Source organism: Artemia franciscana, chromosome 2 (genome assembly GCF_032884065.1).
Source record: "Artemia franciscana chromosome 2, ASM3288406v1, whole genome shotgun sequence".
NCBI classification, from domain to species: Eukaryota; Metazoa; Arthropoda; class Branchiopoda; order Anostraca; family Artemiidae; genus Artemia; species Artemia franciscana.
This window is the reverse complement of record NC_088864.1, coordinates 539,517-567,089: the sequence shown is the minus strand read 5'-3', so window position 1 is coordinate 567,089 and position 27,573 is coordinate 539,517. Positions and strand designations below refer to the sequence as shown.

The 27,573-nt window shown below is 35.2% G+C and overlaps 1 protein-coding gene across 1 annotated transcript; it reads left to right on the top strand.

Annotated features, from left to right (window-relative positions):
• The first annotated feature begins 1,452 nt into the window (after positions 1-1,452).
• Positions 1,453-25,037, top strand: LOC136035605 (inactive serine/threonine-protein kinase TEX14-like). The gene is made up of 4 exons (XM_065717488.1): positions 1,453-1,560; positions 6,750-7,287; positions 9,563-9,783; positions 20,876-25,037. The coding sequence occupies exons 2-4, from the start codon at positions 6,760-6,762 to the stop codon at positions 22,881-22,883; spliced, it is 2,757 nt and encodes a 918-aa protein (XP_065573560.1). The 5' UTR covers positions 1,453-1,560; positions 6,750-6,759; the 3' UTR covers positions 22,884-25,037.
• Positions 25,038-27,573: the final 2,536 nt, after the last annotated feature.

Below are 27,573 nucleotides of genomic sequence, written 5' to 3'. Positions count from 1 at the left end.
ATTGAAAACAGATTTAGTTAGTACAGCTTATATGTGAACATAAAATTTAATTGTGAGAACAATATGAATATTTTGATTCAATTCACTTTATCCTACTTACAGCAGACATTTTGTACAACATGCTGATGCAAAGATAAACGTCACATAAGTAGTGCTAGTTTTGTATGAAATGCAATTAATAACAGCAATAATCCTCAGTGCATTTACGTCAATTATTTTTTTGAAACTGGTTAAAAAGGGATATGTAGAAAAGCCGAATAGCAAGAAGTCAGCATGATATTGTAAATAGAGGCAGTTCCACATTTATGGGTTATCATAATAATCCAGAATGTAAAAAATAGGACGTTGTCAGTGCATTTTAAGCATTTCAATGATAAATAAGAGAATCGAAGTTTCAATTAAATACTGGAAATAAATATTAAAACAATTATATTAAAACAATTAGATCCTAGAGCAGATCCCTCTCTGCCAAATTCTACGACCAAAATACTAACCGATCTGATCTTGTTAGTTATATTACGAATACCATTACAAAAAGCACTTAATCTTATTTTTTTCTTCCAATTATCTCTTTTTTCATTCAGCAAATTATATTCACTGTATGTCTACCTTCTTATTCTTCAATAGTTCCATTTCTGTCCTATTTCTAGATGTAAAGGGTTTATTCATTTCCACTTTTGAAAGTTCTAAAACAAGAGAACCTAATCTTGAACTGATAGATTTTAGGAAGTAAAAGCATCTTAAATATCAGGGGAAAAAATTGACCTGAGCAAATGTGGCGTAACGGGAAGAACATTTTTCAATTTTGCCATAAACTAAACCCATATTTTTACCTGACCATAAGGTTTCAATGGTATTATATTTGGAAAAATCTTGCGATGGAGCATATTATGAAGTGTAATGGACTCATATTTTTCTCGTTTTCCCTTGTGTTAAAAACAGGAATGGATTAAAAAAAAATTATCTGCTGAAGGAAAGAGCGAATTTGACGCTTAAAACGAGCGACAGTTAAAAGTTACTTGATAAACTAAAGCTTTTTCTGAATTATTGGGGGCAACTGCCTCTTATCCTCCCCCCTCAACGACGCCACTGGCTAGAATGGAATAGTGTGGGAGGAATTTTCCTGGCAGGGGCGGGAATTTTACATAGGAATAACTTTCCATGCAAGGATTGGCCGTGGGGAGAAAGAATTTCCCATGGAGGGAGAGCCAGATTTCCCGGCATTATTTAAAAAGATCAGAAATTAAATAGGAGATAGGAGCTTTTTAGGTTTAATAGGTTTTGATTTTTCCAAATTTGTTGCTTCGAAAATATAGGCTTTGCATAAAATCATGACCTTTTTTAATCGATCTAAATCAAATAACTTTGTATCAAGATTTCTCATATTCTTTCCAAATATTCAATTATTTTCGCAGGTAATTGATTTACAATATGTTAAGATGGCGTTGTAAGGTTCACATGGCAATGAGTAATTCCGCATTTTAAAAATTACAGAGTTCTGATGTAATATGGAATTAGTCTAAACTAATCAGGAGATTATTCAACGAAAGTAGGTCAAAAGTAAGTATGCGATAATTTTTCCTGCTGGGGGAACTCAAAATCGTGTGGGGTTCCTACTGTTTTTTGTTTTATTTAAGAAAGTAGGTAAGGCTAGGTTTAGTCAAGGTAAAGTTTACAGACTATTTAGGAAGCTGAGAAATAAACTAACATCCATAGTCAGAATTACATCTGGTATCTAAATTTCACGGTCATTGGTGTTGGAAATGAACTTTACCCCCATCCCTATGTATACATTTCAGGGTATATATTTTCACACTATGGTGGTAGAGGTAAAGTCCATTTCTGATGCAAATAAATGTTAAATGTGGATTCAGAATAAAATTTTGTAGATACTATCTACTATATACTATATACTGTCTATATATAGCACTATCTATAGAAGTATGTTTAAACTTCTTCATCACTACCCTACCTAATGTGGAGATATATATCCTGCATTGGGGTAAATGTATCACAGTTCATATTATTGACTTACCAAGAAAGTGAACATACCACTTTTTATGCCTTTTTTGTGCTCTTTACAAATATGATAATTGCTTCTATAGCAAGATTCAGATTTAAGCACTTTTTGACCTCTTAAAAATGACAGATTTTTAATTAAAGTGAGTTTTTGGTCATTCTTGACAAAATAATACTACATTTTCTCAATGCCAAAATTTGTAGTTAGAAGTATATTTGTAGTTAGGTCAGATCAAAAAGTGGTTAGATTTGAACTTGCAATAGAGGTGATTATTATATTTGTAAAGAGCATAAAACTAGGCATCAAGTGGTATGTTCACTTTATTGGTAAGTCAATTAGCCTATATGAAATGTTACACATTTACCCTTCTGACTATAGAAGTAAGTTTATTTTGTAGCTACCTGAATAGTCTGTTAATATAAACTTTAACCCTATCTGCAACCTCCAGTGCAGTCTTATTAGATTTTATTGAAGACAGGTTAATACTGTTCTTTACTTTGGCTAAAATGAGGCACTTTCTTCCCCCTCTAGATTTTTAAAAATACCCTGTTTTTTGCCTATTTTCATTTAAATTGGAAGAGCATTTATTGGCTGTATTTTTAGCCTGTTTTTCCCCTGTATTTTAAAAATTATCCTCTTGTTTTTCTTTGAGGCAGTGGCAGATCCAGGGGGTGTGGGTGCATGCCCCATCCCCCCTGACATATTGGTGTATTTGTGGTTGGGACCACTTGCTCTGGTTTGGGTTGGGATGAAAGTTATTTTTTTTGTAATTGGTTTTTAATACTTGATTTTTTAATAAGTTTTTAATTATTAAAACTGTTTCTCTTTGCAAACAAGTTTGAAATAAAGAAACTAACAAAGAAATAAACTTGTACTTTTTTTATCTCATATGAAAATAGAAAATGTACAAAAGTAAAGTGCTTAAAAACAAAAACAGCCTCAGGGCCGACTATACATATTGCAGCATAACTTATCATTTGCTTCAAATACACAAGATTCAAAAAAACATATATGAAGTCAACATCTTACATTGGCAAATCTTAAATTTGTTTCAAGCCTTTGTGCTAAATACTATGTATTCTACAATGGTCCCCTTGTTTACCAAAGCTTTCTCCCCTTGATTTCTTTTTCCTGGGGTATACTAAAAGCAAAAGTTTACTCAGTGAAGATTGCAAATCTATACAATTTAAAAGAATGCATTATCAGTCAGTGTTGCAAACAACAAAGTTTTAGTTACTCTCTGTGCTCTCTGTTAGATTTTACTAAAGACACTTACCACCAAAAATAAATTATTTAATTATAATTAGGTTCATCAATTGAAGTTGTCTGTATTGCCACAGAAGCCAACTTGGAGGCAAAAATATTCATGTCATAATAACAAGGGGAGGAATTTAAAATCCTAACTTTTCAAGACTTTCAAAATGATATTTTAGGATTGTTCTGTCACAACAGGACTGAAAAGCAAAATATTTACTTCTTTTTACAGTCAAAAATTTGCTTTTCAGCCTTGCTATGGCACAGAGGAAAAAATTGATATCATTACCTTTTTTGGCTGTCTGTTTAGGTTTTTTGGGTTTACTTTTTTTGTGAAGTGAGGTGGTTTTTACAACATTGTTGTTTTTATGGGATTTGTGCAATTGAAAACAAATGTATGAGAAGTATAAAAACTATTACTTTAAGTTTTGGATTTTGGTGAGCAAATGGTGGCCACTTTACTGCCTATTTTCATATAATTTAAGCTCTGAATTATATGACATGTCACCTCTTCTGTTCATCCTAAAACATTAAAATTAAAGGCCAAATTCTTTGAAACTTCAATAAAGGTTGAGTTAACCACAGGAACCAAATGTAACTACAATATTGCTTCAGAGTTTCTCAACCTTTAAATACCAACCAGTTACAAAATATTGCTATGTTTTTCTATACCCCCCTCCCACTTTGATGAATTGGCACCTGCGCTAGCCTTGGCTAATATTACTTTTAGAAAAGGAACTGTTGCTAAACTTAGAGCCCCGGAAGATGCTGCTTATTTCCAAGCTCCATCTGTGCCTAGGCTTCTGATATAACTAAAATCCTTGGTATTTTTGACTTCTTGCTTTGCCACTGGATCTCTTTAGCTTCATTACATTATAAATTTGAAACTGATCAGAAAAAAAAAAGTTTGCTGTCTGTTATTTGGGGCATTATTTTTTTGGGTGGAGGAGGGGGTCATTCTTTTTTATTTTGCTCTTGATGTAGACCTGATCTGGGGCAAAAATTGAGTTTTGCCCTCCTTCTTGATTTCCTAGCAAACTACCCCCCCCCCTTCTACCCTATAAAATGTTTCATTCTTTCAACTCAGAGAAAAGTCTCTGAAAACTTCGAGCCAGTTAGACACCCAAGTCAAGCAAGACCACTTTTTCCACTATTGAAGCCTGTTTTTAAACAATTGGTAAGCTGTGTTATTTAAACTATGTGCTCTCATTTACATATTTATTAAATTTTTGCTTTCATTTTGGTTTTGGGGAGAATATTAAGCCAAAAAACCTTCCTCCAACTGGAAACACTGCCTTGACCTAGATACCTTGCAGTTTGTTTTTGATCGGCTCCTTTATTCCATTAAATGGAATGTACATTAGGGCAAAGGATGCCAGATACATGAGTGTCCATGCCTAAGGGGTATCAATGGGTGCAGACATTTCTCAGGTCAGCACAAATATTTGCATTCCGGAAAACTTCAAAGCCCTTTGTGGGGAATATGTTCCGAAGAATTAAAAGAGAAATTTTCTTAGCCATTTAAAACCCCTTGAAATAAACGTTTCCATTCTGAAAATCTACCACAAGCAATCAATGAATTAATTAGCACTGACCTCTTACAAGGGTAATAATCGCCAATTATCTCCACGCTCAGTAAAATGGATTGAAAAAATGCTAAGTAAAATATTTTAAAACCCAATCTTTAAAATCAATAAATTCGTAAAAAAGGCAAAACAAATTCTCATAAATACTCCTATGGAGGAAGTAGATTGTATATTCATGGAGACTGAAAGTCTCTCATTCACGAAATTTGGTCTAAGAAAATAAGACATAATCTCGAGGAAAAGTGCAGCGGTTTGTCTAGCATCTGGTGGGTCCTGAACGGAAAGAGACAGGAGGGGTGCCTCAGACTCACCCAAAAATTGGGTTTTTTACAATTCTTCTGTTAATTCCTATCCTTTTCTACTATGCAGGATTAATGGTCTGCTTGACAATACGGTTTTCAGGGATCTATCTCCACAGCAGCAAGATTATGTGACAGGCTTGCTACTTGTCCCTGTAAAATAGACCCGACAACTGAAACGTTGATACGACGCCCAACGAACGTATTATGACGCCCGTGAGGGATCAGTCTCCTCACTCCACAATTTTCCAAGATATTAAACTCCAATTGTCTTATGTTTTATACGTATTTAATTCCCTTTTTCTATGATTCACAAATAAGAACCCTGTCTTTTCATATTTTTTAGGGGGGGGGGGGGCTCACTAAAAATTCTGCCATGTCTATAGGATCAACTCGTTTGTGTACAAAGGTCATGGCCTATGGTCATAATCTTGCCCTAGCTTAATCTTTGTAGGCGCTGGACTTTTTGCTACTTCTTTAGACCTTATAAGTCAGGATTTAGTGCGGATATTAGTCCGTTAAAGAATAAGGGTTGGAGATAAATACTTTAAATGATCTTCCCAGTGCTCAGTTTAGGCATTGGACCCTCTCATAAAGTCTGATTGACTTAACGGAAGTAATTTCTAAGATAGCAAAAATAATTTGTATTTCTTGCAGAAGTTGTTCCTGCAGAGGAAGCACTCAAGTCAGGAGGAGATGGGATATCTCTTATCTAATACCTTGTTTTGTATTTTCATTACAAAAATTTCTTTTAATTTTCAGTGAAAATGGCAAAAATTACCCCCCCCCCCCTACATTTACATTTTTAAAATACACCCCTTCCCTTGATGTTGCTAATTAAAAGGGCCCCTGTTTGGTATTTTCATTAAATTTTGGAGGGATGTTTTTTTTTACTTTTCCTGTATTTCCTGTATAGAAAATACCTTGTTTTGTGTTTTCATTGAAACTGCCTTCACCTATATTTAAAAAAATGCAGCCTTACCACTGTGTTATGTGAATCAACACCTTTGGATCCAGTCCTTAAAGTTTTGCTTACCAAATGCTGCTCAACAACTAGGCTGCTTTCTAAATTTGGTAACCTTGTAAAAGGCCCATCATCTAGAATTTTACCCTAAATAGCGTTTAACTTAGGCTTTACAAGTTCAAGTCATTAGGGGTAAAGGACATAGATCTAGGTTAAGTAATTGAGTCAAGCAGCAAAGTAGCAATTCACAAAGATATAGGGAGGGGGCAGGGATTTATTACTTGATGAACAATATTCTCAAAAGACATTTTTCAAAATCTAGGGGGAATGGGGGAGGGGTGAAGTTGGGAGTGATGGCTGGTATTTGTCACATTTTTTTTTCACAAAACGCTTTCACTAACGTGGGGTTTGATCTCAGCTGCACGGCTGACGTGGAAGGGATCTGTAAGTTATATAAATTTTCCACGAAATATCTATGGATATCCTATGCTACAGAAATGCCCCACGAGAAATTATTTTCTGTTAAGAATAATAAGAAAAGTGAATTAATTCATTTACAAGATTACATACTAACTTAGAATTTTGAAAAAAAACTGCTGCTGATATCAATTGTTTCTCTCTTTCAGAGGCAGGACGATGCAGAGTGCCTCCTCACCTCCATGCTTAATACCCCCAAGGCCGTCCAACTTGGTGACAGCTAGTTATTCTGAAATTCTCCATGCGTACATCATTGATGACAAAGCTGATAAAGTCGAAGAATTTTTACTGGAGAATGCCCTACCAGTGGATATCAGAAACAAATACAAACAGACGGCCCTATTTGTGGCTGCTTATTCAGGCAGTGAAAATGCATTAGTAAGGTTACTGCAGCTTGGGGCAGATCCCAATAAAAGCTGTGGAGGCTTTAGGAGGTACACCCCAGTGCATGGGGCATGTTTTGGTGGCTCTCCTCGTGCCCTATCGCATCTTATAGAGGCGGGTGGTGACCTCAGACTGAGAGACGAGTTAGGAAGAACTCCGCGGGATTGGGCAGCTGATTGTCTCAACAGGGCATCTCAACGTAGCATTCTTGCCACCATCGAATATTATCGAGAATTTGCTGCCTCTGGAACTTCGAAAGAAGTTGGGGCTTTCAAAAAGCCTATACTAAATCATTTATCACAAGTAAGTTGTTTTAATTCACAAAATTTACAAAAAAAGGAAGTTTCTAAATGAAAAGTAAAGAGCGGCATTAAACCAAAGACAAGCAGAAAGAAAGTAAAACCACCACTTAACCGCTATCTATGAATAAATGAGACCCCAAATTAGCTGAAATTACAACTAATAGTCAAGCCAAATTTAAAACGAACAGAAACCACCACGAATGGGATTAGGGTTAACATCCCCAAAGCCTCCAAAAGGTTGGAGCGTCTGTTTCGAATCGTCAAGTTTGTCTTGATTATCCATGGTAATTTTTGTTCATTGTTGGTCTCATTTACTTATTGACAGTGAATAAGTGATGTTTGAATTATTAGTTTACTTTATTTTTTCTCCTCTTTGGTTTAATGATTTAGTTCAGCATGCCCGTTAGCATTCTCTAAAAGTTTTAAATTAGTACACTTAGCCGTTCTTGAGATATTGCAGAAATGCAATTTTTACAACCTGGGTGAACATAGTTTTTTTTTATTATTATTATTTAAATATCTCCACTCGGCGTACCTTGAAAGTTTAAGTTAATTTCCTTTAAAGCTCCTTAGCCATTCTAAGATAATGCAAATTAATCTTTTTGACAACCTGGATGAATAAAATGTATTTTGTTATACATCCTCCCCAACATTCCCTGGTGGTTCCAACTTGATAGCCTTAGACGTTATTGAAATATTGGGGGTGCGCCTTTTTGATGATCTTTTGATTTAGTTCAATATCACCCTTGACATTCTTAGACAGTTTCAAATTGATATCCTTAGCCGTTCCTCAGAAATTGCACGTACGTCCTGTTGACAGTCTTGACATACATACGGTCTGTGCTACGAAGAAAGAATCATTCCATTTTATTCCTCACTGTTTACGTTTTATTAGGGAATGATGTTAACTTTATTTAACTAAATTATTATAAATAATTGTATAATATATAATAATTATTATAAATAATTATAAATATTATTATAAATTATTATTTAACTAAATGGGATTAGGCAAGCTTCTCTTGCTTTATTAAGGAATGAACCCTTCCATGTTCAACAAGTTGAAGAATGATCAACCTGGATGTATTGTTATTGGGCCTATTGGTGATTTTGAACAAAATAGCTATCTCAAAATTTTGATTAGGGTCGAGTGGCTAGGGCAACTAAGAAGGGCATGAAACTGAGGCTGGTTGCCCTTCAATACTTGCTGTTAAATAAAGCGCTAGGAATTTCATTTTCTAGCACTCATTACTGCTAGTTATCGTTCCTGACTCCGCTTCAAACGGCCATTCTTCCTCGATTGACAGTTTTTTAGAATACATTTTTGTGTGCTGTATGTTTTGGCTGTTTCGCTATTTTTACTGGGATCCAGCTATTGCTGCAATTCTGCGATAATATTTCAGAGATATATACGATAGTGTTGATTTAGTAAAGAAGAATGTTTTCCCAGAAATACTTTTTCTGCAAGGGTCATTGTACTGACCAGCTCGTCGTAGAAAGTAGTAGAAAGGCTAAGAAAATGAACTAGATAATTTGGAAAGTGTTGCCATGTTTAACCGTGAAAATAAACTAGTGAAACAAACTAGTTAAGGTTCACTACAGTTTCCTTCCCCAATAACTTAAAACATTAATATTCTGTTGATTCCCAGAGTTAAATATAAATTCACAAGAAAGCTATACCTTCTTAAGGTTTTTGGTGCAGAATTGTAAAATTATTCTAAATAAGACAATTAAACAAGCGCATTATTTAAAATATATCTAGCCCTAGTTATGCAGGCGGGTTTTCACCGAAAATACACGTTTCTCTAACATAAAGAATTTACTATTTTACTTTTACTTATTTCTTTTACTTATATATTATATTTTATATTATATTTACTTGTATGTTACATTTTTACTTCATATAATATACTTTTACTTCTATTTCTTACTTTTACTATTTTACTTATGTTTTATTTTACTTTTCGCTTATTTCTTACCCACATCTCTATATTTTAGTATGGCGACTGCTACTACTAAAAGCTGCATATGGCGGTATTTTTCATTTCAATATAAATTGAACTTGCAGTTGTTTTTCATTTTGTAAGACATATATGATTTTGCAAATTTTCACTTAAACAATTCAAACAATCATATTCAGCTTTCGCTATCTTTGCTATTTCCACTCTTCCTAGATTTACATTTATTAAAGTTGTTCCGTGTGCAAATTGTTTTGTGGTTTCGTTGTAATCTTGTCTTTGTCTTTGTCTTCAGTAACATGTGTTTCTTCCCCCCAGATATTTCGTTTGCAACATTCACCTCACGTCACCCCTGGTCCTTTGGGTCAGTTACAAGCCACAGGATTTGGCGATGTCTATTTTGGCCAATCTGTAACTATGGGATTTATTCAAGTTCGAAGAATTCATGAAAATGAATGTGATGACATTATTTGCAAGAATGACCTGGAGTCTAACAGAGATATTTATAAAATTGCGGCAGAAAAAGCAGTTTCTTATAGGTTAGAATTTTTGTAACTTAATTTTAGATGACACATGTACCAGATCTCTCTCAAAATGCAACTGAATCTAAAATCAAATTGGGAAATATTTAGCTGTTCATATTATTGACGTACGAATAAAGTGAACATACACTCGAGGCCTTTTTTATGCTTTTTCCAAATATAATAATCACTTTTTCCGCATATGAATTTTATACCCACCCCTATATATACCTCTCATTCAGGAGGTGAAGTTTAAACACATCTCTCATTTGCAGTAGAAATAAGCTTTACCCCCTCCCCCCTAACGTGTAAATTTATACCCTGAATTGGTATATAGTGTTGGGGGTAAAATTGATTTGTGGCAAGTGATTATTATATTTGGAAAAATATTGGGAAGTTTTTAAATTCTATTTCAAAGACATATCCCGTTCATCCTAGGAAACAATTGTAATCTTTTGTTTATGGTAATCAAAAATGTAAAAATTTCAACCCTGTTTTTTTTTTTTTTACTTTTAAATTCTCTCATAGCCTATGGGATTCAAGAAGAAAATTCCAATGAGGGATCTGTTAGTGAGGAAAATGGACACTTGTGAAAGTTATTGAGAAAACTGAGAGCCTTGGGCCTTTTCGTAGGCCAATATGAATAGGGCTACACGCCCTTCAATGTCGCTTGAGGAAAGAGTGAAAACTAAAACGAATTGGAGACGGAGGGTGCAGACTCGCGACAAAAGACGTCGTATACCCCAGATGAATCCTTTGCAATTTGTTTTGGTGGATTGTTTCTATTGTTAAATTTGTTAAATTTATCTGTTGTTAAATTTGATAATATACTTTCCACCAAGATTTGATGGGAATGTTTTCTCCCTTTTCCTATATACAAAATTACTTACCCTGGATGCAACTTTAAGATTAGGAAATATGTATATTGCCGGTCGTAGGAAACCAATAGCATTCCATGCAGGAAAAAAAGGTTTTGAGTTAGGTAAACTTGTATGGTTATGTCTGCCTATACTAATTCGAGGCATATGTAAATCTGCTAGATAAATCACTTTTTATCGTTTATTACTATGATCCATCCAAACTAATAATGGTAGATCTCAAAATTTTAATTGCATTGACTTACTGTTATGTGTTGGATGCATTCACAAAAACATTTTTTTTTCTCCGGAAATCAACTTTGATTGTGCGTATAGGGTGAATTCTTTTTCTTGTTTTGTCTTGACTATTAGTTGTAATTTCAGCTAATTTGGGGTCTAATTTATTCATCGATAGCGGTTTTACTTTCTTTATGCTCGTCTTTGGATTAATGCGGCTCTTTACTTTTTATTTAGATTAAATAAAAAAAACAAGTTTTTTTAACTGGAAGTAAGGAGCGACATTAAAACTTAAAACGCACAGAAATTACTTCGTATATGAAAGAGGCTGCTACCTCATCAACGCCCCGTTCTTTACGCTAAAGTTTGACTCTTTCTCTCAATTCTTCTTTTTAAAACAGTAAAAAATTTTAGCGTAAAGAGCGGGGGTTGATGAGGTAGCAGCCTCTTTCATATACGAAGTAATTTCTGTGCGTTTTAAGTTTTAATGTCGCTCCTTACTTCCAGTTAAAAAAACTTGTTTTTTTTTTATTTAATTTCTGAACGTTTTTGAATCAATGCATGTTTTGATTTTGGCTCTCCGCAGAGGAATAATCAAAACGAAATTTGCATTTTTTTTTTTTTTTTTGCTAAATAGCTTTCTCGTAATTTTGATCGAATGATTTTGAGAAAAAAAGAGCGGGGGACGAAGCCTAGTTGCCCTCCGATTTTTTGGTTAATTAAAAAAGCAACTAGAACTTTTAATTTTTTACGAATATTTTTATTGGTAAAAGATTTACGTAACTTATAAATTAGCTTACGTAAAGAACTTTTGTATTCTCATGTTTTTATTACATATATGAGGGGATTCGCCCCATCGTCAGTACCTCGCTCTTTACACTAAAGCTTAAATTTTATCCCAATTCATTAAGAATGACCCCTGGATCACAAAAGCCGTAGAATAAATAGTTGAAATTACTAAAAATACTTTAGCGTAAAGAGCGAGGTATTAGAAGGAGGTGAGCCCCTCATATGGGTAATAATTTCTGTTTGTTTTAAGTTTTATTGCTGTTCCTTACTTCCAGCTGAAAAAGCTTTTTCACATTTATTTTTTAATTGTTTTTTTTAAATAATGCTAGTAAATCCTGCTCTCCCTTCATGGAAATTTTCTTCTCCCATGACAAATTCTCGATGGAAAGTTCCCCCAGCATATCCCTCTCTTCTCAACCCCTCCCCCCAACCAAAAAAATCCTCCTGAAAACGCCTGTATACTTCCCAATAACCATTACTATATGTAAGCACAGGTCAAAGTTTGTAACTTGTTGTCCCTCCCACGGGGACTGTGGGGGAGTAATTCGTCCCCAAAGACATAGTTATAAGGTTTTTCGACTACACTGAATAAAATGGCTATCTCAGAATTTTGATCCGTTGACTTTGGGAAAATAATTAGCGTGGGAGGGGGTCTAGGTGCCCTCCAATTTTTTTGGTTACCTAAAAAGGGCACTAGAACTTTTCATTTCCGTTAGAATGAGCCCTCTTGCAACACTCTAGGACAACTGGGTCGATACGATCAGCCCTGGGAAAAAAAAAAACAAATAAACACGCATCCGTGATCTGTCTTGTGGCAAAAAATGCAAAATGCCACATTTTTGTAGATAGGAGCTCGAAACTTCTACAGTAGGGTTCTCTGATTCGCTGAATCTGATGGTGTGATTTTCGTTAAGATTCCATGACTTTTAAGGGTTGTTTCCTCCTATTTTCTAAAATAACGCAAATTTTCTCAGGCTCGTAACTTTTGATGGGTAAGACTAAACTTGATGAAACTTATATATTTAAAACTAGCATTAAAATGCGATTCTTTTGATGTAGCTATTGGAATCAAAATTCCATTTTTTAGAGTTTTGGTTACTATTGAGCCGGGTCGCTCCTTACTACAGTTCGTTACCACGAACTGTTTGAAACTCCCTTTTTGAAAAACGTTTCTTTAAACAAAGAACCGATTTCAAGGGCTCTCCCGCTTCTTTGAAAAATTGAGAAACGGCAACTTTTGCAAACAAATGGAGCCCTTATCTCCAGGATTCTTATGAGAACAGCAGAGATTCCGTTATAAAATATTCGAATAATAATTTTTTAAAAATTGTGTAAATTAAAACAGCTTACTTGTGATAAATGATTGAGTATATGCTTTTTGAGCCCCAACTGCTTTCGAAGTTCCAGAGGCAACAAATTCTCGATAATATTCGATGGTGGCAATAATGCTACGTTGAGATGCCCTGTTGAGGCAATCAGCTGCCCAATCCCGCGGAGTTCTTCCTAACTCGTCTCTCAGTCTGAGGTCACCACCCGCCTCTATAAGATGCGATAGGGCACGAGGAGAGCCACCAAAACATGCACCATGCACTGGGGTGTACCTCCTAAAGCCTCCAGAGCTTTTATTGGGATCTGCCCCAAGCTGCAGTAGCCTTACTAATGTATTTTCACTGCCTAAATATGCAGCCACAAATAGGGCAGTCTGTTTGTATTTGTTTTTGATATCCACTGGTAGGGCCTTCTCCACTAAAAATTCTTCAACTTTATCAGCCTTGTCGTCGATGATGTACACATGGAGAATTTCAGAATAACTAGCTGTCACCATGTTGGACGGCCTTGGGGTTATTAAGCATGGAGGTGAGGAGGAACTCTGCATCGTCCTGCCTCTAAAAGAGAAAAACAATTGATATCAGCAGCAACTTTCTTTCGAAATTCTAAGTTAGTATGTAATCTTGTAAATGAATTAAGTTAGTTTTTTTTATTATTTTTAACAGCAAATAATTTCTCGTGGGGCTTTTCTGTAGCATAGGATATCCATAGATATTTCGTGGAAAGTTTATATAATTGACAGATCCCTTCCACGTCGGCCGTGCAGCAGCTGAGATCAAACCCCACGTCATTGAAGGCATTTTGTGAAAAAAATGTGACAAATACCAGCCATCACTCCCATCTTCACCCCTCCCCCATTCCCCTGGATTTTGAAAAATGTCTTTTGAGAATATTGTTCTTCAAGTAATAAATCCCTGCCCCCCTGTATTTTCGCGAGTTGCTGCTTGTGCTGCTTGACTCAGTTACTTATTCTAGATCTATGTACCTTACCCTAATGACTTAAACTTGTAAAGCCTAAGTTACACGCTATTTATGGTAAAATTCTAGATGATGAGCATTTTACATCGCTACCCAAACTTAGAAGGCAGCCTAGATGTTGAGCAGGCTTTGCTAAGCAAAACTTAAGGAATAGATCCAAAGGTGTTGATTCACATAATACAGGGGGAGGGTGGGAGGTTACATTTTTTCAAAATATAGGGGATGAGCGTGCATTTTTCAAAATATAGGAGGAGGAAGTTTCAATGAAAACACAAAACAAGGTATTTTTAAAATACAGAAGAAGTAAAAACAAAAAACAAAAATATCGCTCCCAAATTGAATGAAAAATACCAAATATTCAACAATTAATTATCAAATTCGAAGGAAGGGGTGTATTTTAAATATATTGGGGGATGGTAATTTTTGCTATTTTTCAATGAAAATTAAAACAATTTTTGCAATGAAAATACAAAATAAAGTATTAACTGAGAGACATCTCCTCCTGAGTTGGGTGCTTCCTCTGCAGGCACAACCTCTGCAAGAAATACAAATTATTTTTGCTATCTTAGAAATTAGTTCCGTTAGGTCAATCAAACCTTATTAGAGGGTTGAATGCCTAAACTGAGCACTGGGAAGATCATTTGAAGCATCTATCTCCGACCCTTATTTTTTGACGGACTAATATCCGCACCAAATCCTGATTTATAAGGTCTAAAGATTTAGCAACATGTCCAGCGTCTAATTCTTTGGACCTTTTTTACTTTTTGGGCTTATCAAAGGGTTTCTACCAGTATACAAAGATTGGGCTAGGGTAAGATGATGACCATAGGTCAGGTCATAATCCTAGACTATGACCTTCGTGCACAAACGAGTTAATTTTATAGGCGTGGCAGAATTTTTAGTGGGGGAATCCCCCTCCCGAAAAAAATACGAAATGAGGGGGCTCTTATTTGTGAAGCGTAGAAAAAGTGAATTAAATGCGTATAAAACATCATACAATTGGAGTTCAATATCTTGGAAAGTTGCGGAGTGAGGAGACTGATTACTCACGGACGTCATAAGGCGTTCGTTGGGCGTCGTGTCGACGTTTCAGTTGCTGGGTCTATTTTGCAGGGACAGGTAGCAAGCCATCTTGCTGCTGTGGAGATAGATTCAAGAGATCCGTATTGTCAAGCAGACCCTTAATCCATCTTGATAGAAAAGGGTAATAATTAAAAGAAGAATTGTAAAAATGCCAATTTTTGGGTGAGTCTGTAGCACCTCTCCTGTCTCTTTCCGTTCGTGACTCACCAGATGCTAGGTAAACAGCTACGCTTTCTCAAAAATGCAAACAAAATTAAAATTCTCATAGCTCATTTTAAAAACATCTTTTCTCATTTTTAAAAATCTCAAAATTTTAAAAATCTGTTGTTTTACTTTTAAATTCTCTCATAGCCTTTGGGATTCAAAAAGAAAATTTCAATAGGGGATCTGTTAGTGAGAAAAATGGACAATTGGGAAAGTTATTGATAACACTGGGTGCTTTGGGCCTAAAACGTAAAAGGAATTCCTTTTCTTCTTTTAAGGATCTTTAGCTGTTTTTTTTTTGGTGAAGGAAGGGGGAGCTTTAAGCTGTGTTTTTCAAAACCATAACTTTAGGGAAGGCAGTCTTCAATCAACCATTTATGGTCAAAATATAGAATTATGCTACTTAATGTGCATAAGACATAAAGAAGATCTGTTCTATAGCTCTACTCCCTGAACCATCTCCTCCGTTTAGGATGGGATCAAGTCCTATTTTTATTTTCATAACTTGTTATTTCTGTATTTCTATTTGTATGTTTGTTTTTGTATTTTGATTTTCCATGGTCAAGTACAAGCTTAGTTTGATTGACAAATGACTATTTGATCCTCAAACATAATGTTTGATTATAATACAATGTCTCAAGAGAACAAGAAAATGTATTTTAAATCTTTTCTCTTTTATAGAGTTAAGAAATACTATATCGTGGACACTTTCAGGAATGACTATCTGTGTATATTTAGTGTCAGTCTGCATTTCATTATATCTTTTCATTGATCTTTTCTTAATCTCTCATTATGATTTTTCCTTCTTTTAATGTTATGACAAATAAAATGCTCATTTCTAAATAAGATTTTTGTTTTTTTAGTCAAGCGCAATTGCTGTTCTGGTTTTAGCAAGGCATAGGGGCGTGTAGGTGCCCTACTTGTGTTTGTGAAAGATTTGTTTTTCTTTTTAAGTTTAACTTGATTATTTATTGTAATGTCTGTTCGTAATGGATTGTACTTGTTTATTGATAGTAATTTATGTTCTTTGTACACTCGAACTGCTGTTTGACTTTATTTCAGCTTGCCCTCGGTTTAATGTAGCTCTTTAATTTTATTTGTAAAACTTCTTTTGTGCAAAATTTCTTAAAAATTAATTTTAGTTTTAATTTAGTATGATTCTGGTACTGTACGCTGTTAAAACCAAACTGACATTACTGAGCCAAACTTGGTACTCGAGTCCATACCCCCTTCCTACATAGAGACATTTTGTACATTGATCAGTGTAAATGGGCGTTCAGAAAATGGTCATGAGCAATGAAATGCTAATCATCAAAAATCGTTATGACGTTCCTAAATCAGAACACATTAAGCACTAATTTCATAAGCCTCCCTCCGCAGCACGATGTCCTTTGAATGTGTAAGCTATATTTATATCCATATCTGGTACGGCTGTATGTAGCACCATCTGTTTCCTTTCATATTGATGCTGATCTCATCCTGCTTAACCATTTTGAATTTTCTTATAAACTTCTGCTGTGAATATAACCATAGCAGCTGCCCCATCAATGACCGTTTGTTTATTATTAGGAGCTGATCTAAAAATGTCAATAACAAAATGTAAGCGCTTGCGTACATTGTTTCTTCTTGACTTGATTCCAAATAATTTTGAAGCAAATGGATTATCATAGTGGTCCCCTGACCCTGGTTGGTGAGTGGGAATTTCTACTTTATTCGAGGAAGACTTTTCATCATTGCTCTTTACTTCTTTTCTTTTTCCAGACTGTTTTTTTTTTGTCAGTATACTACTGCCTAGCTTATATGTTAAATAGTTTTTAAAGTGAGACCAGATTGGATACTGACATTTTCATTATAGAAATTGTCCTTGATGTCTATAAAAGGTCTTCTGAGCTGGAGGGCTTGTCTTGTAACAGCTGCTTTGAAGAACTAAATGATCATTTTCACCAGGAAGTATTAGCTGTGATTTTGTTTTAGTCCCTTCTACAATGATATGCCAATTTTCTTAATTAATAACAGTTGAAGGAGCGTCTACTATTTTTTGGGCTTGCTCTTGGACTTCATATTTTTCACCTACGTCAATAGCTCTTGGAGTGGTTGCTCATAAGCATCTTTGGAAGAGTTTCCTCGTTTCTGCAGAGATTTTACCCAAGTGAGTTCAGCAAGTTTTTAATGCTGCACCGTTTGATTACACCTTCTGTTTCCGCCTGGCATAAGCTTGTTAGCTTGATCGTGGGTAGGACAATCTGCTTTTTTAAAACAGTCGTGGGACCTTTAATATTCTTTTTTTTTTGCTTCTTCGTTGACTACATACTCTTTTCCTACATCATTAGTCTCTCTGTTTTAATCTATTATATACTTTAACTGAAACGATATTCTCTTGGAGTTACATCTTTGGAAGAGTTTCCTTGCTTCTGCAAAGATTTTACCTAAGTGAGTTCCTTCTATTTCTAACTGCCATATATTTTTCAACTAAGCCAGATCTGGAGAACAAATTTTTTTTTGCCAATTCCATGTTTGGCTCATCATGTAGGCTACTTTAACATGTTTAGTATCACAATTTTCTACTAATTCACCTTCAGGTCTATCAGGGCAAACTCTTCTCTGTTGTTCTTCCCCTTCTTTGCTTTTTCCCCATTTTTGGGTATTTGGTTTGCTTGCAGCTCATCCCTTTGAGTTCAATTCTATCTCCATGTTTGCACTAGCTACTGGATTCCCAGCTCTAATGTTTGCACAAAATCCTTTTCGTTATCAAATAAAAAGGGGGATAACCAGCATAGATCAAGAATCTAATAGTGTTGACATGCAGCGAGAGACAGGCTAATGATACTAAGTAGTAGTCCGATAATCTGGTAAGTCCGATAGTAGTCCGATAAGACAGATAATCCGATACTAAATCAGACAAATTCCTCCAGCTAGGCTACTAACATTTTAATTTTTTTAATATGGTATCCATTTTTTCGAAAATCCCCTTCGCCGAGATATCGTTCCAACTTTTACAAATTATGGTTGGACGACTTAGAAAAAATACATTGTTTTAAAATATATTTTATAAAATATATTTATTATTTGTTTTTGTTTTGTTGTTGTTGTTTTCCCCAGGGATAATCGCATCGAACCGATAGTCTAAAAATATCGAGAATGGGCTCATTCAAATGGAAATTAGAAGTTCTAGTGTCCTTCTTAAACTACTAAAAAAAATGGAGGGCAGCTAGACCCCCTCCCACTCCCTTTTTTCCTAAAAGTCGTTTAATCAAAGTTTCGAAATAGCCATTTTGTTAGAGGGTAACTGGGCCCCCCCATCGCCCATATTACCCCAAATTTATCTGATAAAATTTTGAGATAGCCATTTTGTTCAGTATAGTTGATGGGTTCTTAAAGACCGTTCTTAACTCAACCCCCTGTAAATTAACCTCATTTAACTCAGCCCCGATTAACCCGATTCCCATTTAAATCAGGCTCTATTTCACCCATCTCAATCCAAGGCCTTGTTAGACCATAAAGAACATAAGAACTTAGAGATTCTAGTTAGACCCCTTCTCTCGCCAAAATTATGGCGTTTGTTTTTTCCAACGAACTTAAATATATAAAAAAAAAATATTTGGAGGAAGGTTCAAAGCCAACATAATTGGGTTCTTAAAAACCGTTCTTAAACTCAACCCCGTGCAAAGTAACCCCATTTAACTGGACCTTTGTTCAACTAAACCCTTTTAAATCACTCGACCCCAATTTAAATGAAGCTCTGTGTGACCCTACTCAATCTAAGGTTTAAAAATAAGTTTGAACTAGCGATGATTAGAAGCTCAAAATGTGCTTTTCGCTTTATTCGCAGTTTCTAAGTTATATTACCCATGTGGCTAACAAAAGAACTTTTCCATATTAAACGAAACATTTCAGGAATGGGTCTTTTGCCAAAATCATTCCCCGATAGAATCCCAACCAAGGTATATAAAGTAATTTTCAACCCTTTTTCCATCAACGAGTGTAAGGTAGAACTCACCGTTAAAGTAAAGTACGTGGTATGCTTCATATCCCAAAAATACTAAGGGATACAAAGTTTCAATTTTCAGACATGGGAGATAGAGTGTAATTAGCCCTCTCCCACTTCCCTTGTTAGGGATGTGACTATTTTGCCTGAATTGACGTATTGTTGTGCCTTTTACTTGTATCAGTCCATGGCTTTGTCCAAAACCAAGTCATTTTTATTCTATTAAATTTTAATCTAAAAACAAGTACTTGCCAAAATAGAGACCTGAATGACGGTTGAGATGTATAGGGTGCAGTTGAATGGGGTTGAGATGCACAAAGACTCAGATGAATAGCGGTTGAATTTTACGGGACTGCATGGGGGTTGAGCTGCATGAGGATTCAGTTCACCCAAACATCTATGTGTGCAACCATCTTAAGATATATTTGAATTATCCTATGTAAGCTAATAGAGGACGGGTCATCAAAAGGAACAAAAAATAGAAGAGACTAAGCATCAAAATGGAATGTATGAGTCTGGAGCCCTGTCAGCCCTGGGCAAATCTTCCGTTTAATCAAATGTTAGCTTAAATGCTAATTAAATTACTAATTAATCACCTGCATATCTGTACTATTTACCTACTAATTTTTATGATCGTCACTGTTGCTGATGCTAAACTCTTCCTACTTCTAACAAATTATTGCAACAACAAGCCGCCTGAGATTAACACAACTACGCACGATTCTCCTTCGCACACCGCACGCTTCACCGTATCAATATTAAATTAGAAGTATCCTCCGCGAGTTAAAAGAGAAGCCATCATTTTAGTAAGAATTAAGGGGTAGGTTATAGATGTTAAAGAAATTATCTAAGAAACGAATAACAACCTTGCAGGCCAAGACCAGACACGTTCGTATCCCTCGTAACCTTGAGATTATTGTGACTTTTCCTGTGGTTTATGATGTTTCCCACATTAGCAGTAGAGGTGTTTTTTAAACTGTTGCCCCCTCTCGCTCCCAACCCACCTGTGAAGCAAAATACTTACGTAACTGGAAAAGACGTTCAGTACTCTTCCACTTTACAGTTTTGAATTACCTTAATAATTTTTGGAAAGGAACAGGAAAGATAAAATGTTTTCGTTATGTTGTTCATTTCAACAAAGAAAAAAAACAACAAGATCTTTACATTAAAGTCATGAATCCCTATCAAATCATGTCAGTCTTGTCACTGTTGTTTGATATTACACCGTCAATGCTGTTTTTTTCGGGTTCACTGCGTATTATTAATAAAACCAAGGGTACCAATTATGGGGGAGGGGAAATTGTAGTTGCTCCCCTAGATTTTGATACATACCTTCTTTTATCTTTATTATTATAAAATATGTCTCCTTGTCTACATTTTTGTGAACCACCTACCTAAGTTGTCACTCCTGAATAAAAAGTAAGTTCAATTTTTTTTTTTTTGGCTGTTTTATCTTCTTCTTTTTTTTTTTAATAAGATCGATGTTCCATAGTCAAGACCCGTTGGCGTTCCACAAGTTTTGAGCTATTTTCGTTTGGAGCTAATTAAGAATTTCAGGTAATACCGGACAATACTGTCAGGAGATTCAGTTTTAGCTAAATCAAGAAAACTCAGCAAGATCTAATTATGCCTTTTTATTTTCTTCTAGATGTGGAACAATAACTGAATATTACCCCCGAAGATGGAAAGGGGTCATTGTTACTGTAAAGAAACTCATCGACGCCGATTTAAAACCTGGATCCCAAAGCAGTGCATCTCAGAATATATTGATAGCTGAACTAGAAAACCTACGAATGCTGAATGCACCAGGAATTTTGCACTTACTTGGTGCTATGCCAACTCAGGGATACAATCAAATATCATTAGTGTTTGAAAAAGTCCAATTGGGCTCGTTGTATAGGTGTATGCATGAACCACCTGTACAAGTCTTTGGCCGTGAAATTAAGTTGATCTTTCTTAGCCAAATTGCTAATGCCTTAAAAGTTGTGCATAATATGGGCTTTGTACATTTAGCAGTATCGTCTCATTCAATTCACATTGTAAGTCCAACTCAGGCAAAATTGGGGAATTTTGAATTTGCCATCAACGCTCAAGGGGAGGTAGAGAATCAGGCGTATATCCAGCGCCCTTGGGACGTATTAAAACATGTTTATTGGCGATGGATGTCCCCAGAAGTGATGAGAAAGCTGCCGCCTACAGAAAAGTCTGACATTTTTTCTTTTTGTATGGTAGTAGCTGAAGTTTTCGGGGAAAAACTACCTTGGAATGATGGGGATTTCAAAAGTGTACTAAAAATTATTGATCGAATACTGGAAAGATCGGAAAAATCAAATGAAAGACATCCTGTAGTTGACGTCGGGCTGTTTCCCAAACTGATTCAAAAGCTGCTGAGAGCTGGACTAGATGTGAAGCCCTGTATGCGTTGTGATTTCTTTAAAATTGAATCTATGCTTGAGCAGCAAACTGAAGTGATTTCTAAAGCAAAAAAAGGTATCAGACCAAGTCTGGACCAAATATCTTCTTTGAGGAAAATATCTTATCGCAAAGCTAATGAAAGTGACGACAATGCTGAGCCAGAAGTTTCGTATTCGAGTCAAGATAGATCGGTGACTGCAGGAGATTCTGGTGTTTTTTGCACTCCAGAATTAAATTCTGATTATTTTGAGCCAGTTACTTCTTCGCCTTCTCGACCCTTTATGGAGCAAAAGGCAGAAACTCTAGAAAAAAAATCTGGTGTGAAAATAGAGTCATTTAAGCGAACAAACTCAGGTGATAAAAGTGTTCCAATGTGCTCTTATCAGAGTATTCAAAACAGTCCTGCACCTAAGACTAGCTTTTTGAGGCGGTTTTCGATTCACCCAAGATCAAAAAAGAACAAAATGAACTCATTTGATTCCGCAGATAAACTGTCCCTTTTGCCGTCTCTGCCAAAATGCAAACCAGTTGAAGATTCGCCCTGCGCATCCCGGCGAAATCTATTGACCTCAAATAAAACTGGTATGATGAAATTTGTAAAAAGAACCCCATCTAAATCTGTTTCAACTCCTCCTCCAATGCCGAAGATTACACGGGAGCCCCGGAAACCTGCTAGCCATTTCAGCTCCCCCGCAGTGTTTGTTCCACCAGCAATCCAAGATGAGCGTAGAGCTAGTACTGATAACAATAATCGATACACAAACATTCCCTCTGATATCAAGTCTGCTGTAGTCCAGTTTAGAAAGGAATTCGATATAACTGAGTGGCGTCGTATTATTTTCAGAACCAATTTCAACAATGCCTCTACTCAAACTGAGGACTTGGGTGAAATAGAAACGCAGGCTAAAAGTTACCAAAAAAAATCAAGTGATCAAGTGAAGCGTTATCTGCAGGCTGATTTTGGTAACTGTTCAAGTAGATCTTGTAAGGAGTCACATCCTGTCACCTCACCAACTCTGCCGAGGGTTGGAGCTATTCACAGCCTTGCCCAAGTCCCGTGCAAAAAGTCGGAGAATTTTTCGGCTGGTAACTATGATGATTTTTCAAGGGGAAATCCTGTAGAGACAAGCTCACCTATTACTCATAAAAAAAACATGAAACATGTCCGTTTCTACGTGCCGGGTGAAGTCCCACGAAGACCGAATCGGGAACGAAAATCGGGTCATCTAGCAATAAATTAATGGAGAAGAATACAAGATAATTTCTGTTCAGAAAGAACAATGAACTGACCCAATCTGAAACTTTTTTGGCTTACCACCCCTTGATTAGCAATATCCTGAAGTAAAATACCCCTGTGCATCTTTAACACAATTCATCTTCAGCATACCGCTATTTATACCATATGTTTGTTTGTTTTTTGTTTTTTTTTAGTTTTTTTCTTATATGTGTATTTTTTGTGTTTAAGAGGTGTCCTGTTTGTTCATTCAATCTCATTGACTGACTATAAATTCCATTACGGTTCTACAATACATTTTCTGTAAAACACAATAAGAGCAGAACTTCCGGAGGGAAAATTAAGTGGATCTGTTTCATTTTTATAAATTAAAAAATTGAAATATTGCAAAACAAAATTAATATAATTGAACTTACCAGAGTGATTGAACGATTCAGATAAAAAAATCTTGTGATTCGTCTGTTTCATATACAGTTATTAATTGTCTTTCAATAAGCATTTGATTTTTTCATTCATTTGGTCTGTTTCCCAGACTTTGTGGATGCTTTTTAGGCTTTGAATGAATTTGTTTTTCTATAAAGACTAGTTAAAACTTTGAAAATGTGAATTAGTCAGAATTGAAGTTAAACGTTGATGGTGTTACGTGAAGTTCTGCCCGGTTTATTGCTTAGCGTTTCTTAGCTTTGTTCCAGACGTTTTTAGTTTTTTAATTATTTGGTTTCATTTATTTTTAGGGAGGAAACCAATTTAATGAAAAAATTTAACCAATACACAAAAATTAAAAATTATTTTAGTCATAAATTGACGTAATCACGAACATTGAGATTTTTTATTTGGTAAATAAAAATGCGCTTTTTAAATTTAATAGAAATCACACTTGTAGCTTCGTAGGTCTAGGTAGGTCATCTTGTGGTGTCATTTTTCCTCGCAATTAATTAAATTAAAAACTTGTTCTCCACAAAAAAAACTTTTTCAAGGAAAACAAAAGAACTCCATTGAACCAAAAATGAGCAAAGATAGAATCAAATAATTTGGCAACTGAATTCTAACTCTAACTGAATTAAACTTTAATTTATTTTAATTGCAAGCTGAAGTGGCTCTGTCCATTCATCGTATTTTATTTTGAAGTTCCAAGGAAAATAAAAATGAATTCTGATTTTTGACATTAGTCATGTGGCACAATTTCTATAGAATTTCTAATGAGTACAATTTCTAATGAAGAAGAATTTTTATATGCAATTTTGCAGTTTCGTTAGCTGCGAGCACCAAATTAAGAGAATAGCGGGTGAAACAGCCTAAAATAAGGCAAATAGATATGACATTCAAAACCTAGAATAGGCCTACCTTTCCTTTGTAGGTGTAGTTCCTTTTGGGAATGAACAGAATCTTCATGATTTTTAACAAAAAAGTTCTTTCAAGTTTAACTGGTTAGTTTTTCTGATTTATGTCCACAGCTCAACACGAGAACACAGTTGGTACGGCCCTAAAAAATCCATAATTTTTGAAAAACAAAAAGAAATATTCGAAAACTGTGATTTTCAGACATGAATAGGCCCAGCATGGGTTAAGAAAGGAAACCAGTTTTTCTATTTTGATGCCCTCGGTAGTTTAATCTATGGACTTATGTTTAAAAAGAAGAGGGGTTAGGTAGAGGTAGGACGGCTCAATTTGAGTCTCAAGAAAAATTGTCTGCACTCCAAGGATAGCTTCCTAATTGAAACTGAAGGTGTTTTATCTGTCATGGTAGTTTCGTGCATTAATCTTTAAGATTAGATTCGTGGTTTTTGTTGTTATTTTTAAAATAAAATTTTTTAAGAGGGACAGCCCAAAAAACTGGTAAGGCAGAGCTAATTTTTTTGGCATAATTTAAAGACTAAAATCTGATTTATCGTCATAGTATATGTGACGCCTCCAATGAGAAAAATTCTCAAATGACTTCCTCCAAATGACATTTCTTTCATTTGACATTTCTCTGTCATCTGTCATTTCTGCAACACTTGTGATTGAATTTTGTCAAAATTGAAGTTTGATTAGTTTATTTGATTTATTTTATGAATTTAAAGTGCCATATTTGCTTTTTGCGTATTAATTTAGTATCGCTTAGTGTTAAAAAAGCGACCTGTGATGAGATCTGTTGACGAAATAAAATATTTTCATGTTTTCAGGTGATGGTTATGCTACTGGATATTTAATTAATTTTTGTCACTTGGATATATGCAGCGACCTCACCTTTTAAGGGTGAAAGGCGTGTTTCGAGAAGCCCTAAATTTCAGTGACGATAATTCAGTGAACTAAAGATTATATTTCATAAGATCCTTGTCTATTTCATATTTTTATAGCTAAATTAGTTATACAAAGGAATTTTGTAAATGATAAAGACGCTATTCTTTTGGCGGCACCAGAGGGAAAAGAGTCATGCCCCCTTAGGGAAAGCAAGAAGATGTTAAAAGATGAATCAAATGAGGAAAATAAAGATTCTAATTTAAATCCTCTCAGACAGAACTTTTACCCGCTTGAAGTTATCTGTTTTGACTACTTCCAACGGTTGTTTAATTTTAATCTCGAAACTAATCTAGTGTTACTAAAAAACAAATTGGAAAAGCAAGTAAAAATTACAAAGTAAAACCAAAGTAAAAATTGGTAATAGCAAACGTGAATTGAACAAAAAACGTGCATTTTAAAATCTTGAAAAAGGATAGAAGGATGGAAAACTTGTTGCAGGGTAGTTGCACGCAAATAGAGAACCTAGTTACCCATGACAATAAATACCACGTAGTTAGTAGTTAGTACAGCATAAATATGAAAAAATTTCTTCAGAAATGGGACGGATGAAAGCTTGCAGAAAGGGAAGATTCCTTCGCGTCAAAACAATAGTTTCAGTTGCTAATGCGCTAAACATTTGTCCTTGCGCTTGCGCGAAGGCGAAGTCATGAAGAGAGGCCTAGACTAATGTGTGCCAGAAATTTTTAAACAGTTTGTGGTAACGAACTGTAGTAGGGAGCGACCCGGATCAATAGTAACCAAAACTCTAAAAATTATAATTTTGATACCAATAGTTACATCAAAAGAATCGCATTTTAATGCTGATTTTAAATATATAAGTTTCATCAAGATTAGTGGTACCCGTCAAAAGTTACCAGCCTTAGAAAATTTGTCTCATTTTAGAAAATAGGGAGAAACACCCCCTAAAAGTCATACGATCTTAACGAAAATCACACCGTCAGATTCAGCGTATCAGAGAACCCTATTGTAGAAGTTTCAAGCCCCTATCTACAAAAAATGTGGAATTTCGCATTTTTTGCCAGAAGACAAATCACGGATGCGTTTTTTTTTTTCAGGGGTGATCGTATCGACTCAGTGGTCCTAGAATGTCGCTAAAGGGCTCATTCTAACGTAAATTAAAAGTTCTAGTGCCCTTTTTAAGTGACCAAAAAAATTGGAGGGCACCTAGGCCCCCTCCCACGCTCATTTTTCCCCAAAGTCACCAGATCAAAATTCTGAGATAGCCATTTTATTCGCCATAGTCGAAAAACCTAATAACTATGTATTTGGGGACGACTTACTCCCCCGTAGTCCCCGTGGGAAAGGCTGCAAGTTACAAACTTTGACCTGTTTTTACATAGTAATGGTTACTGGGAAGTGTACAGACGTTTTCAGGGTGATTTTTTTGGTTCGGGGGGAGAGTTGAATGGGGGGGTACGTGGGAGGATCTTTCCATGGAGGAACTTCTCATGGGGGATGAGACTTTCAATGGAGGGGGTGCAGGATTTTCTAGCACTATTTAAAAAAAAACAATGAAAAATGAATATGAAAAGTTTTTTCTACTGAAAGTGAGGAGCAGCATTAAAACTTAAAACGAACAGAAATTATTACGCATATGAGGGGTTTACCTCCTCGTAATACCTTGCTCTTTACGCTAAAGCATTTTTAGTAATTTCAACTATTTATTCTGCGGCCTTTGTGATTCAGGGGTCATTCTTAAGGAATTGGGACAAAATTTTAGCTTTAGTGTAAAGAGCGAGGTATCGACGAGGGGTGAGCCCCGTCATATACGCAATAAAAACATACGAATATAGAAGTTCGCTACGTAAGTTAATTCGTAATTTACGTATATTTTTTACCTATGAAAACATTCGTAAAAAATTAAAAGTTATAGTTGCCTTTTTAAGTAATCAAAAATTGGAGGGCAACTAGGCCTCCCCCCTCGCTCCTTTTTTCTCAAAATCTTCTGATTAAAACTATGAAAAAGCCATTTAGCCCCAAAAAATTAATGTGCAAATTTCGTTTCAATTATTTATGTGTGGAGAGCCAAGATCAAAACATGCATTAATTCAAAAACATCCAGAAATTGAACAAAAAATACAAGTTTTTAAATGAAAGTAAGGAGCGAGATTAAAACTTAAAACGAACAGAAATTACTCCGTATATGAATCTCGCTCCTTACTTTCATTTAAAAAAACTTGTTTTTTTTTTTTGTCTAATTAAAAGAGAGTACAGGACTTTTCGCTACTGTTATAATATTTGTACTGTGGTAGTTAGATACTATGATAGATTTATTTTGTTATATTTCTGAAGTACAATAAGGTAACCCCAGATAAACAACGGTATCAGAAAATGGAAACGAAGTACTCTTATCTTAAATTAGTTCAGCTCGGTTATTAACATTGATAGGGAAATATTAATTTGTTTTAAAACTA

Bases quoted from the DNA above. Each gene is read 5' to 3' on its own strand.
- LOC136035605 (XM_065717488.1), top strand. From the start codon at position 6,760: ATGCAGAGTGCCTCCTCACCTCCATGCTTAATACCCCCAAGGCCGTCC. The intron at 7,288-9,562 runs GTAAGTTGTTTT...TCTTCCCCCCAG, and splicing joins TACTAAATCATTTATCACAA to ATATTTCGTTTGCAACATTC. The intron at 9,784-20,875 runs GTTAGAATTTTT...ATTTTCTTCTAG, and splicing joins GAAAAAGCAGTTTCTTATAG to ATGTGGAACAATAACTGAAT.